This window comes from Pezoporus occidentalis, unplaced genomic scaffold (assembly GCF_034315485.1).
Source record: "Pezoporus occidentalis ecotype Australia unplaced genomic scaffold, CSIRO_AGI_Poc_V1 ctg40, whole genome shotgun sequence".
Taxonomy (NCBI): Eukaryota; Metazoa; Chordata; class Aves; order Psittaciformes; family Psittacidae; genus Pezoporus; species Pezoporus occidentalis.
Window position 1 is genome coordinate 1,578,712 of NW_026915725.1, and position 13,898 is coordinate 1,592,609.

At 38.6% G+C, this 13,898-nt stretch overlaps 1 protein-coding gene across 3 annotated transcripts in view; it reads left to right on the plus strand.

Annotated features, from left to right (window-relative positions):
• PRTFDC1 (phosphoribosyl transferase domain containing 1) overlaps window positions 1-10,140 on the plus strand; it is a 45,853-nt gene extending 35,713 nt beyond the window's left edge. For 2 of the 3 annotated variants that reach the window (XM_062633590.1, XM_062633591.1), the window contains 5 exons: window positions 4,313-4,330; window positions 5,713-5,795; window positions 6,196-6,242; window positions 8,147-8,223; window positions 8,849-10,140. In XM_062633590.1, the coding sequence (XP_062489574.1) occupies window positions 4,313-4,330; window positions 5,713-5,795; window positions 6,196-6,242; window positions 8,147-8,223; window positions 8,849-8,896 (273 nt within the window). In that variant the 3' untranslated portion in view covers window positions 8,897-10,140. Of the gene's footprint in view, window positions 1-4,312; window positions 4,331-5,712; window positions 5,796-6,195; window positions 6,243-6,840; window positions 7,441-8,146; window positions 8,224-8,848 lie in introns of those variants that run through there. The other variant, XM_062633592.1, reaches the window with a different exon arrangement.
• The last annotated feature ends 3,758 nt before the right edge of the window (window positions 10,141-13,898 follow it).

Below are 13,898 nucleotides of genomic sequence, written 5' to 3' on the forward strand. Positions count from 1 at the left end.
GGACATATTTTAAAAACCTGACTGTTCTCTGTTTCTCACTGTAAGATATATTAGTACCATTATTAGATTTCTGGACATACTTCACGACTGAAGCAATTGTATTGGTGAAGATGGCTCTACTTGGAAATTAAGCCATCTTAAGTCTAGTCAACATGTCAGTAAATATTCCTATTTCCTGTTCTTCAAGCTCCAAAAATGGACAGAAAATACCAAGTGCATGCCAGAAGGCTGGATTGTTTTTCTTTTCATGTGGTTTCCTGTTCTGAAATTGCCTCAGATATGTCTGAAAGGACAAAACAGTCTTGATCTATGTGGTAAAGGAGCTTCAAACACACTTGAAAAAAAATCTTTAGCATCCTTTAGCTTCCTATTGTTTGCCCAGCTGTTAGTTACTGCTGTAGCACCCCAAGCTTATGAGTTTCACTAGTCTCCTGCCCACCAGGTCACAGGTGGATTTCATGATGAAGCTAAGTAGCGTCCTTCATGTAGCTATGACCTTTCACAAATGTGCTGGATGCAGCCAGCTGTGCATTTAAGATGGTGGTGACATTGCATTCTTCTTATATCTTTTTCTATCCGTCTGCTCAAGGATAAGTTAATCTATTTCAACCCGTTTTAGTTACACACCACCACTCTCTAGCCTTGGATACTGTATATCAAAATATTTCTTGGCAGTTTGCTCCTCTACTAGTCTGCTATGCCATCCCTTTTCTGGAACCCTTCCATCAGTAGCCTGCTTCAACAGGAAGGGGAAGGGAATAGGCAGCAATAAAGTCAGTTTCCCAGCACATCATGTTGTTTTGTAGGAGATGGTTCCTGGTACAAGAGGATGGCAAAACAGTTTGCATTCTTTCAGTCATAAGCAACACTTAAATATGATGACTTTAGTCACAGTAACCCTGCCTAATCAAAACAGGGATTAATGTATCACTCTCAACAATCACAATGCCTGCTTATTTATATATACAAAATGTTTTCATATCTAAATATTTTGTGTGGCTTTTCCACTACCCACCTGCTTACATACAGGATTTCTCCATAGCATAGAAGATCCTCCTCAGTGTTTTGAAAATCATATGTATGATCAAAACGGAGTCTGTGTTTCCTGACCTAGGCAGCTGCCTGATTCAGGGGACTTTCAAAGGACCAAATCTCCCAGTGTATATCATTTGCAACTGTTGGACTCCTTGACTCTGAGGAGAAGAGGCAATTAACAACAGAATGCTGTTCAGACAATTCTAGGGTCTGCCAATATCCTTCTTTCTCAAGTTAGTCAATAAATATGAGATCTTACACTTCAGCTGAAGTCATGCGCAGGTGACTATCACTCTTGTGGCCAGACAAGCCCTTCAGGCATGTCTGGATCCATGTTAGTCTTCTTTCCTTCACTTGAGTCATTTGTGATCAGGAAATGTAGACAAGATTAAATTTCTATTAGACAGACGTATAACTGGTTGGAAAGCTGTTCTCAAGAAACAGTTAATTATGCTTCACTGTCAGACTGGATGTGTTAAAGCATGTTCTCCAGGGACTATACAGTATTTAATTCACGATTGAAAAGATGGAATTAGCATTTACTGCTAGTGATACTACCTGGAAAATACTACAAGATGATCTGAAGAAATTATTTTAAGAATTTGGTTCAAAGAATGACATGTAATGACAATGAAGATGAATAGTAACTTCTGTGTTTATATAGAAGTAATCTTTTGCATAAACGCAGGTGAAGAAGGATTGACAAAGCAACAGGTCTGAACTGGAGATGATAGGTGGATCATAAGTTGCACATGAGACAACATCATACCTTCATAAAAGACGTACTAGAATATATAGAAAGCAGTATTATTTGTAAAGCATATAAAGAGGTTCTTTTATTCTTCTCAACCCTGGAAAAGGCTTCTCCCTGGTTTTGGGCACCACAACTGGAGAAGGATTCTGAGCAACTGGACAGGTTCCAGAGGAGAACAAAAGAATGATCAGAAAGCTAGGAAATCTGATTTGTGAGAAAATACTGAATAAATAAGGCTTGTTTAATCTGAAGAAGAGGAAACTGAGGCAATACATCTTCATTCAGGCAGCAACCAGCCTTTGCTGCACCTTGACATAGCCTGCTAATGCAGGGCTTGGCAGCCCTCTGCCGTGTCAGTTTTGGTATGTCCCATCTCATGCCATAGCTGCTGGAGAGGACTTGTCACTAGAAGATCTGTGCTTTTCCTTTGGGAGGAAACTCCTTGTTAACAGTATGAAGAGCAGCAAGAGATGCACAAGCCTGGCAGAATAGGTCGTGATGCTAAGCTGATGTCAGTTCAACTTCTCTTACCAGGTGTCGCTCACAGTCATCTTGGACTGCTTGCTGATACTACAGGATTTCATTTCCGTCTTCAGTTCTAGTGACATTCTTTCCTTGTCAACTCTTCTGCTCTCTCCCTGTATCATATATATGTGTGTATATACACACACATAAATATTTACATGTATTACCAGCTGTTCAAGTTCCCTAGGGATGGTTAAACCATTACTCCTGCACTTAATCTTCAGGTGTCCACTGACTGCATCAAGTGATTTGCTTATGCCTCAGACCCAGGTGTCCTGGGCTACTCTTTGGAAGTGTTTTTCCTAGTTATGACTTCATCCAGGAAGCCAAATGAGAACCAAACCCTTACTGGCTCCAAACGGCTTCCTTCAAGAAAATGTGCACACCTGTCATAACCATCTCCTGAACACGGTTTTGGTCTCTTCATCTTACTTAGAGGACTGACATACTGCCATTCTTTCTTGAGGGAAGAAACCTCTAGAGGCAGGGCATCTTTGGACTTGTTGTTAAGAGGCCTTTGATTTTTTACCTCCACAGGACTAGGTCTTTCAGATCCAGAGCTGTTTGTGTCAGCAGCTGAGAGGTTGAAAGTCAGGAGTGCTGAGCAGGATAACCACCAGTGAAACCTGTTATGAAAACACCAAAATGGAGCCACCCTCCAAGATTAATACACATTCCACCAGAGCTCAGTCTAAATTAGTGGCTTTCTTGAGCGATATCTCCACTGCTGACACCTGCTGAACTACTACTGGGAGTTCCCTCCACACCTTTACCAAGTGTTTTTCCATTTAAGAAACGTCCAGGTATAACACAGTGTGTGGTAACATGTTTCTGCAGTGGTTGATGCATGAAGCATGCTATGTCTTCCTACCAAGCACTGTGATTGTTAGGAGGAACTGCAAGTATGAATATAAATATGGATAATCTAGATTAATAATTTCTGTTTTGAAGATTAAAAAAAGATGTACAATGTACCTATCCGTTAAGGAAAGTGTCTAAGGTGTGCTGTTAATGAGCACACTCCCTTCACACACTTGTTTTCCATGGTGTTTGAGTCATTCTCAGAACTCAGCCTTGGGATTCTGTGACTCAAAAGGACGTTAGACCGTCTCCATGTTATGTACATAACAATGCCAACAAACCTGAGAGAAAAGAATTGGATTGTAAGCTAGTCTGGTGAATACTGCATGGATATGAAACTGTCATAGTTTTATGGGATGTACAATGTGTGCATGCATGCAAGATGTATACATACATACATAGATATAGGTATTTGTGAAATTACTTTCCTCTTGCTATTGCAGGTTTCACCTCAGAAAGTAGATCATAAAAGACCACTCTTTTGAACATGCACATGATAATGCTCATTAACAAATAGATTTTTATTTCTCCTAATAAGGACATGATTTATTACTGCTTTTGATAGAACAGAAGTCATTGTGATTCCTGAAACCATTTCAGCAAAAAGATCAGCCAGTGTGATCATGCTGTCTTCACATCACTGCTCTTGACTGGACCACTCGCCTTCTCTTCAAATAGTACTATTGATTTCAGCAGCAGTATTTGAAGAGAAAGAGCGTGAAGGGAGAAAGAGAATGTGTGGCACAACTTAGCCTGTAATCCTTTACTGTGAGGTTTGTGGGAGGTGGGGGAAGGGAGGAAGAGCATTTATTTCTGAGTAAGAATATTATTGCTGTTGTCTCATTAAAATTGGAAATAGTATTTTAGCGAACTATTTGGTACACTCTAGTACACAGACAGGTGTACTGGAATGAAGATCATCCCATTTGGGATGCACAGATAGGGTAATCTAGATAGAGCTGAATAAAGTGGTAGCCCCTGACTGCAGAGATTAATCTTATTAGCGCACAAAAATGAAACAGGAAACTTCTTGTGTCCTGCCGTGTTGCATTATCTTCATTTCACTTTTCCAAGCATTTGTTTCTTTTAGTTTCTGAATAGTGTGTAATTGTGTTCCTTTTTGTTTGTTTCTTTCAGAATGTCCTCATTGTGGAGGTAAGTTGGGTGCTTATGTCATATTGTACTTGGATAAAGTTACATAGTCAAGTCGTCATTGTGTGTTCAGTATCTAAAACCGTCTGTGTTTATAGTTCTTCAGCTGGGAGGTGGTGAAGAGGGAGAGGGGTTGATTTGCTTAATGACATCTCAGTCTTCTTGCAACTGCATAACACTGCATTGCTGCCTCTCTAATTGGTACTCTGCCTTGTGATACCAGGGAGTCTTTGTTTCTACGTCATTTGACTTGTTCTTCCCATGGTTTCACCAACTCCTGTTCTGCAAGTTGTTCTGTTCCTTGGAGGACAATGAATCAACTGCTGTGATGCCCTGCACTTCGCAGCTGCATAACTTTGAAGCAGTAGCATAGCCCTGCATGTGCTTTTACAACTGCAGGGCTGTTCACACACTGGTTGGGAATGTCAGTCATTCTCTCAAGTCCCACTCCTTAGCACTGCATCCCGCAGTGTCTCCTGGGGAAGGCCCATCACAGGTACATTGCTGGTGTAAAGCAACAGATTTTCAGTTCTAGAGAAAAAGAATGTATCACCTCACCAGTGCTGCAAATTCTCTCTTAATTAATGTAGGTGATTCTCTTTCAAATTGTTGGAGAAGCAACTGGGATGGTTAGAGAGCACATCAGGCCCGATGTGCTTGTGTGGGAAGTAAGCTGGACAGCATAATGAAATGTCTTTTTTAGCAAAGGTGGGGAAAAAGGTCATCAGCCACAGAGATGGCTGATTACCTGCATAGCTGCTAGGAGCTCCATGTTTGATAATGCTTACTGAAATGAAAAACGTCCACAGCAAATTTTGTTAATGGTATTAGACAGCTGGGGTGCAGTGGTCAAAGTGAAAAATCCACACCCAGAGAGTTCAGGACCAGCAGCTGCTCTCTGTGTCATGGTCAATTTTGTAGTCAGGTATCTACTGATCTCATTCAGATCAGGTTGGGTACAGCAGCTCTGGAGAACACTCATATGTGCTGGACTGATAAAACAGCAAATAGGACAGATATAGCTCTGACATGGAGAGATGTTGACATATTGTAATCTTGAGCATAGTATGAGAAGTCTGATCCCTGCAGCCTTGCAGTGCCCAGTAAAGTCATCTCCAGTTCCATATTACATCTCAAGTACTAGAAACATAGCTGTTTTCTAGAGGAAGCGGGCAGTCCTTTAACTGGTTATGTTGTGAGTAGAAAGTGCTTGCTTCAAAGAGTGTGAGCTCAGTTATAGCCTTTTTTGGAGCGGCTTGCAATGTACTGGGAAAAATACATCATTTCCACAGAATAAGAAGGTGGAACTGCTCAGTCATTGTCCAGATTTCCTCTTTTCGGTTTTCCTTTGTTTTTTACTTGTTCTGTTTTTCATGTTTTGTAAGGATATTGTTGGAACTGGAAGGACTATGAAGGTTCTGCTTAATACTATAGAAAAATACAAGCCAAAAATGATTAAAGTGGCAAGGTGAGTAAATCACAAAACTTAGTAATTAATTAGTCGCCCATATTTCGCAGTGGAGGTTCCCATTCTGAGATCTTGCTTTAATTTGATGCTGTGATTGCATGGGGAGCTCTGGAGTGGAGCTTCCTGAGTCACTAAGAGGAGGGTGGAGGAAGGGAGAGGAAATGCTCTTGTATTGTTCTGCAGTGGCAATGACCCTTCAGCCATTTAAGGCTGGCACTGATGGACTTTGAAGGGGAGCACACCCATTATTTCCCTGCCATCAGGACATTGTTGGGAGAAGCAGAACAAGAACAGTGATTCACATGGCTCAGAAGTTTATTGGTAAAAGGAATAGGTTTTATGCTTGTTATTCAGGTAGATACCTAGTTTTACATGGGGTTTCTTTTGTTTTTAATTACAGTTTGTTGGTGAAAAGAACATCTCGGCCTGATGGGTACAGACCAGACTGTAAGTATCTTTGTGAAAATCTGTACATGACAGTACAAAAAGTTAGCACTTTTTCTACCACTGCCTTTAATAACACTCTCTGGACTGCTGGAAGCATTTTAAAGTATCAGTTGTCAATGGGACCATGGGATGCAATGGAAGGATTTGTATAATTGTGGTTTGGAAAGCCTAGCCTCCTTATAGTCTGATGTTTTCTGCGGAGTACTAACTTTATAGGGAAGTTATGAAAGCATTTAATTTTGTCCGTAGAAGGTGAGTGCTTTATCTTCTGTGTCTGAAAACTATATGGAAAAGAAAGTCCACTTCTTCCTTTTCTTCCTCACTGCATCTCATTGGAGGAGCTGCAGGATTGATTCCATCTGAACATGAGAGGTGTTTGATAATATCAGTGATATTACTATAATTAGATCCCACTCTCCAAAAAGCAAAAGATAGACTGGGCTTTTTAAACTTCTTCCTGCTGCTCTGTTTGTGTCACACCAGCACCAGTTATCTCAGAATTATTGGTACTTGTACTGTGCTATGATGAAGCCATAAGTGGAGCTATACCAAAGCTATTGTAATTTTAGATTTACTAGAATGAATGATTTAATAACAGGTATGTGGCTAAATACTGAAAATAATAGATCCATCTAGAAGAGATCAACCAGTATTTGCTACTGAAGAAGGCTGTGGTCAACTGAGCTGGGGAGGAGGGTGGAAGGAGAGTAGGCAGGTGAGTACCAGGAAGCAGCCTGAAGGGCTTTGATTTGGATTGTGGGAGGAAGGGAATCTTTATGAAACAAAAGTTACTTAATGTTGGGCATGGCACTGTGGTTGTAGCCCAGTAATCTGAACTGTGACCTAAACATTTGTTGTACAACTTTTATACAGTGGTATTTTTAACATTTAGAATTTAATCCAGTTAATTTAAGTGTACATTTACCTGGATTCGCGAATGTTAAACACATTAAAAATGCAATTAAATTACTTCATGAAGAGTAGTTTAATATTTTTATGTAGTAACTTGTAAAGTGAAACAGGTTTTATCCTTTTTTATTCATACGGTGATGAATTTTATAAAGCATCAAAGATCTCCCTTGTAAATCACTGACAGTGGTGTGTCAGTTCCTCACCCAAGTTTATGATTCCAAAGTGTCTATTACCCACAATTTTTAACAATGGAACAAATTCCTTACTTGAGTATGTGTAAAATCTTATGCTGACCTGCTTTTGTGTCCATAAGGCTGTGTTTTGCTCTAGTTACTTAGTGAACCATTTGGAGAGTCTTGTTTTGTATAATGCTGATGCTGCACAGACTTTCACCACAAAAAGACACATGCCTGTGCTTAGCTTCAAGTGTGTGAATTGTATGATTCAGCTACGCTGCACGCATTTACTTTTTCAAGCATATGCATGAGTCTTCAAAGGTTGGGCTTTCAGAAGCATTTCACATGTTTTGGTAGCATAATAGGCAAAATTGGTTTTGCTGATCTCAGAAGAAAATGTATAAATCTCTGAAAGTTACTTCTGAATTAAAATTGTACATTGTTTTCATCATTAGCGTGATACTGGACAGTTGTCACCACACTCATAAACTAATGGAGCTTCCAAATGTAGGCAGAGTTTTTCAGCTCTGATTTTTGGCTTCCTTCCACAATGTGTCTGTTGTGCCAGTGACAATTGTACACAAGTCTCCTACTCTCCACTGCCTATTCAAATCCTTGTCACTGATGGGAACTGTGAGTTGAAAACTGATTATAGGGCTACTGCTGACCTTGATGTATCAGAGTCAAAAGCAATATAACCTCAACTGACTGCATAAATCTATAGTTTGCTTGTCAGAGAACCAACACATGACTTTAAAGGCTATATAATTGCCACTGATCCTGTATTGATGGTGTTTGTTATTTGTCTCAATACAGATTACGGATTTGAAATTCCAGATTTATTTGTGGTAGGTTACGCCTTAGACTACAACGAGCATTTCCGAGATCTAAACGTAAGTTTCTTTAAAAAAAAATAAATTTTAAAAATCATTGGTTTACTTTTTCAGGGTGTCTTAAATACTCTGTAATTCACCTCATCCCTCGAGCCTTAATGTCATGGCTCAGGGAGTGTAGAACTTCCTGAAAAACCTCGAATAATCCAAAGGAGTGACTGCTTAGCACTGTGAATGCTTTCTTGCCATCTTTTCCCCCTAAAAGCAGAAGTCATACCTCCGCTACACGTCTGTCTTCTGCGAGCCTAGGGCTTCACTGGTCCACCATTCCAAGTGTTGTCCAGAAAGAGTAGTAAAAAGTGAAACATGGCTACAGTTCAAACAGGTTTGGACTTTTACTGCTATGTGGCCTGCCCCTTTTCTCAGTGGGATGATGACAGAAAAATGTGCAAGCCTTGCCTTTGCTTCCTGTGGTACTCCCAGGAGTGGACCTCAAAGCTGGGAACTGCAAGTGGGAAAACTTGCAGTAGCTAGAAGGAGAAACCAAAATTCAATTTGAGGTCTGTGGAAAGGAAGAGGTAATTACAAGATCATTAGATTGGTCAAGCAAAAGTATTTCTGAACAAATCATTAATTAATAATGTCATCAACTATGCTGTTGCAATCAGTGTTATATTTTTTTCAGCACATATGTGTTATCAATGATCATGGCAAAGCAAAATACAGAGTCTGAAGCAGTAACGTCCTCGCCTGACGATTTGTAAGGTCAGTGAAGCAGAAATTTGACTACACTCCCTCAAGCATCTCCCAGAAGAACACTTCAACTGGCTTGTGTTTCTTTCAACTCAATATAAGGGGTTTACTCTAGAGATACTGATTAATATTTACAGAAGTGAGAGTTTTTATCTAAAATGGGGAGTAGAGGGCTTTTAAAGCTATACCTTTTTAAAGTATTAAAATCACCACGTAAGTTGCCTTTTGACTCATAATTTGTCTGTTTCAAGTCTCACTGTGAAAGCATCTTTTCTTTGCTCAGTCCATCATTCTATCATTGCAATTCATGTACTTCACCGTGTTGCATAAGATAATTCAAAAGTACCATTCTGCATTAAGATTATTTTACAGAGTTTTATTGACTTCAGCATCCCTTTAGTCTTAGTCAGATATGCTGCTGCCAAATTGAAAGCATTATTTTGATTTAATTCCACAATTCAAAAGTTTCAGCTGACACTGTATGTTACATGGTCCATTTATGTATGAGCTGGTCCATGTCTAGCAGCTCATTACTGCCCCTTCCTAACCGAAGTTTTAACTCTCAGAATGTGCTAAATTAGAGTGCTGGTACAAAATGAACCTCTGCAAGACACTGTTGAGGTGAAACTGGAAGATGCCATTGTGTTGGTGTATTGCATAGCCGTGGATGTAACCTGCTGAATTTGTTGAATTTTAATCAAGACAAAACAATGCCAGGCATTGTTTCTGCATGGTATCCTCTTACTTCTGTAGGACACAAACAAATGAAAACATTAACGTAGTGTTCTCCTGTGAGTATATTCTTAATTAAACCTCATTAAGCACAAAGGTTTAATGCCAGTCAGATAATGACTCACTTATGATTTGATTTTTGTAGCATGTCTAAGTTGAGATTTTTTTGTAACCAGATTTCACAGTGTTGGAGAAGACAAAAAAGAAAAAAATGTGTAGGAAAACATAGAAAACCAGTTAATGCGGGAATACTGTAGACTCTAGAGGTTATTTCCTTCCCTTATACATGGTGTTTGAAGAACTTTGTTAATCTACATGCTGTATTAAGGGTGAAAAGATTAATTCTGTACTGTATGTAGTTGTTCTCAACAACTTCCCAAGGGAAGCCAATGCAAAGTAAGTAGGTGTACATCAGTGGCTCTGAACTATAAGATGCCAATTGTTGTAAGAGGCTTCAGGTTCCTTTAAACTAATAAAATAACATTAAGAACACTTATTACATTGCACAGTTGTTTATCTTCCTGCTTCAGCGTATTTCACATGTCCTGTAAAAGCTCCTCAAAAATATGCACTTAACTGGTAATCTAAACATCCCTTGTGTATGCATCCTGGGGCTCACAAGCTATTGTTATTTGGATAAAATCCATGATGTTAATGCAGTGAAGAAGATAAAAGAGTTATTGTGATTGCTAGAGAAATCTTTATTCTTTTCACCTAGATTATAAAAGAGTTCTGTGGAGAAGGTTTCCTTCATAGAGCAACTTCCTTCTGTTTTAGAGGAGAAAGCCCACCCATAGCACATGGGAGAAGATGGTGAAAAGTTTCATCTCTTTTTCTTCTATGAGAGTGTTAAAAGTTTTTCTTAACACTTCTGATTTCTATGGATTTAGTAGTATTGGCACATTGCATAGGCAGGTAGGCTTAGGCTTAGCCTAAGTCCAGGAGATCCATTAGGTTATTTCCCTTTTTCCCTTTCTTCTTAAAAAGTCACAATCCAATTCCTCTTACTGCAATGGTCAACAACAACAACAAAGTGTAACACATGAATTAGTGTGAAATGAGTGTGAAAATATGAAGTACTGTAGATGAGCATAATTCAGACTGTGTTAAAGTTCTTTCGTTAAAAGATTCAAATTATTAACATCTACATTCTTAATAGAAAAGACCAGATTTATAGAAAAGATAAAAACTGAAATGTTTCTTCGAATTAGTTATACTTCCTCCTGCTATCATATTTTTAACATTGTGCAAAAGCACCAAACAGATTTCACTAGTGAATTTGCATGTGCAATTATACTGTGAATGAGAGGTATTCTTCTCTTCTAATGTCATATTTGAATTTTGTACCTTTATATCTCTGAGCATATGCAGATGTCTCAGTTGCCATCCATGTTACTCTTTGCTTGAAGCGCTTTCATCTGAAAAATTAGTTTTCAATTACTTTAGTAATCAGATTCCAAAATACCATTAGTGTAACTGAGGAAATAGGTAATTATGCATGTAAGCCTGATTACTATGGGGTCTAGGTTTTTCAGTGTGCTCAGAGAGTTTAAAAAAAGACTATCATTTTTTCTGTAGCTGTCTCCTGGTTCAATAAGAGCCTTGATTCCATTCCTTTAACTAAAAAGGCCACTAAACATGTTTTCAGTTGTGGTTGAACCCTATGACCCATACAGCTATGTATTGCTTTTAGATCAGTTCAGCAACATCTGTTACTGAAGAAGAGAGGATGTTCTTTACAATCCACTCGTTTTCTGGACATCATGTTTATGCATTTGGTAGGCATCCATTTTTATCTCAGTTTTTCTTCTCATGCATTCTTAACACAAGCATCCTTTCCCTACCTGTTGTTAGTACAAGCTAACATGGGCAGTAATTTGGTTTAAAATTACATAAACATTTAGCAGCTATCAGGTTTCAGACTTTATCCTGTTCATTCATGCTTATATATGGTCCAATTCCAAACTAGCTGAAAGTGATTTTCTGGAGAGAAAGCCAAAGTAGGAACAATAATTCCTGCAACACTGTTAACTGAATATCATTTAGGATTCCATGTTGCAAGCTGTATGTACAGTCTGAATATCAGGTAGTTTCTGGTTAAAATATAGCACTTAAACAGTCTAAAAGGTCTGTAATTGAAATATTTCTTTCAATTCAATTAGCTGCTGCATTCTTGTACTTACAGTTGAGCAAAGTAGAAAATAGTATTTGGGTTTTGACTGCTTACTATTAGTGTTATATTTCCTGACCTTATTATGCTAATCCTCAGTTTTATTAATAAATTCTACAATGTCAAATGCATTTTCCCCCAAAATACAATATTAACTGTATGTGATATCAGGCAGCAGAACAGTTTCTGATCTGTGAAAGAGTCAAATCATCGCAATTTATACACAGTAAAGCACTTGGAGATGTACTTATGCCATGAGATATCGTTACTGCTTTGTGGTAAGAATAATCTTTATTTCAGTAAAAATACTGGAGTTTTAAATTTTAACATTTCTTTATACTGAAGAAGAGAAAGGCCAAAACAGTTTTGCTGCGTATGTTTGCACTTTAATTTTTTCAGATAAAATAGCAACTAAAACCCCTGTTTTAGTCGGACTTGTTACACATTCATGTAATTGATTCTAGCTACTTTGGAAACTTCAGTTTTCAGTTGCAGTTAAAAAAGAGAATCTCAAAAGAAAAACATTGCAGGGTGGTATAGCAAGAGGTAGAGGCTGATCCTTGCCCTTCTGTCAAACCATCACATTTGGGAAGGTTTTTCTCTTCTTTTATCTTTTTAAACATTTTCCAAAGCCTCTTGTAGTCTACATATAAAGATCTGAGATGAATGCAGCATCTAAGTGTACCGTGAAGGGTATCTTACGTACTTTTTCTCCTTAGATTGGAGGGAGGAATTTACACATAGAAGTTAATGTGGGTGTATGTTACCTCAATTCAGTCTTCCAAAAGTTAGCTGTGGTTGCACTCCCCAGAGCTCACAAAGTAACTAAGGAGGATGAGTCATTGTCTTCCTTTGCTTTTTCCAGTGGTCACCTTTGAAACCTCATAGGTGAGAGAAGCAGTGCCAGGTACTTTACTCATCCTCAAAAGAGAAAAAAAATGGAGGGAAAATAAAAGATTTAATCCTAATCTCATACACCTTTCACAGTTACCCATTTAGTGCTATATGCGTTCCTCTGGGCAGCCAACCACATACAGCTATCCCAGTAGCTGAACAGTGTGTGCCAGTAGGGACTGCTGTGTATGCCAGGGATGTTCCGAGCAGTGAGAACACTGCAACAGCACAGTGCTAGCTAGAAAAGATTGATCACAAGCCATAAACTATACTGTGGGATCATTTTGTGGTGTTAAAAGGGTAATCTTTTGTTAAGAAAGAGCAATATTCCTCACTTAATATAAATTATGAGTGGGGAAAGATAACCAAAATGGAACAGGGAGTGCTAGCATACTGAAGAAAGGTTGTAATTTATTTTGCAGAAAGCACAGAGAATAGCCAATACATTATAGAAGGGAAAAAGGAGACATCAGTTCTGAGTGAGCCTCTGTAGGCTCCTTGAAGGATGTCAGCTGTAGTTTGGATACTAACTTGTGCTGCTGTGATGTACTGGCTGACACGACCTCCCTTTCTGTCGATAAACTAGTGCTCGGTTTCTTTGTACCTTCACATGAACACATGTATCCGCAGCTGAACTTTTCACTGTTACCAGCAGTCATTTTGGAACACAAAGGGAGTTCCAAATCTGCAGAAATTTTAGAGTCAATTAATTAAATACTTGCTGTCATGCCTTGTTCCTTCTGCTGCTGCATGGAGCAATGAACTACTGACAAACTACTGGACTTTGCAGTACAGCAATTTGTTTGTAATACTAAGAAAGAAAAAGGTTTGGATACTACTCAAAGGATGACCTTTAGTTTCTTTCAGGAGTGGCATGAAAGATTTCCCCTTTTTTCCATAGCAGAAAAAGATAAGAATGACTTGTATTATGATCTGGCAGTCTCTCTTATGCCTGCACGATTGGGCATCTGATTATGGTAAGAAAATCTCATTTCTAATCATCTCATTACATTAAATCATTACTACACATGTTCCAAACTCCATTGGTCCTACTGTTAGGAAAGCTTTGTACATTTGTCAGCACTATTAAGTCATGAGGTTATACAAGGGACAACTCTATTGCTGGAAGATATATGCTATGCCTTCATAGCTATTGAATTTGCATAGAAAAACATTGGAATTTAGC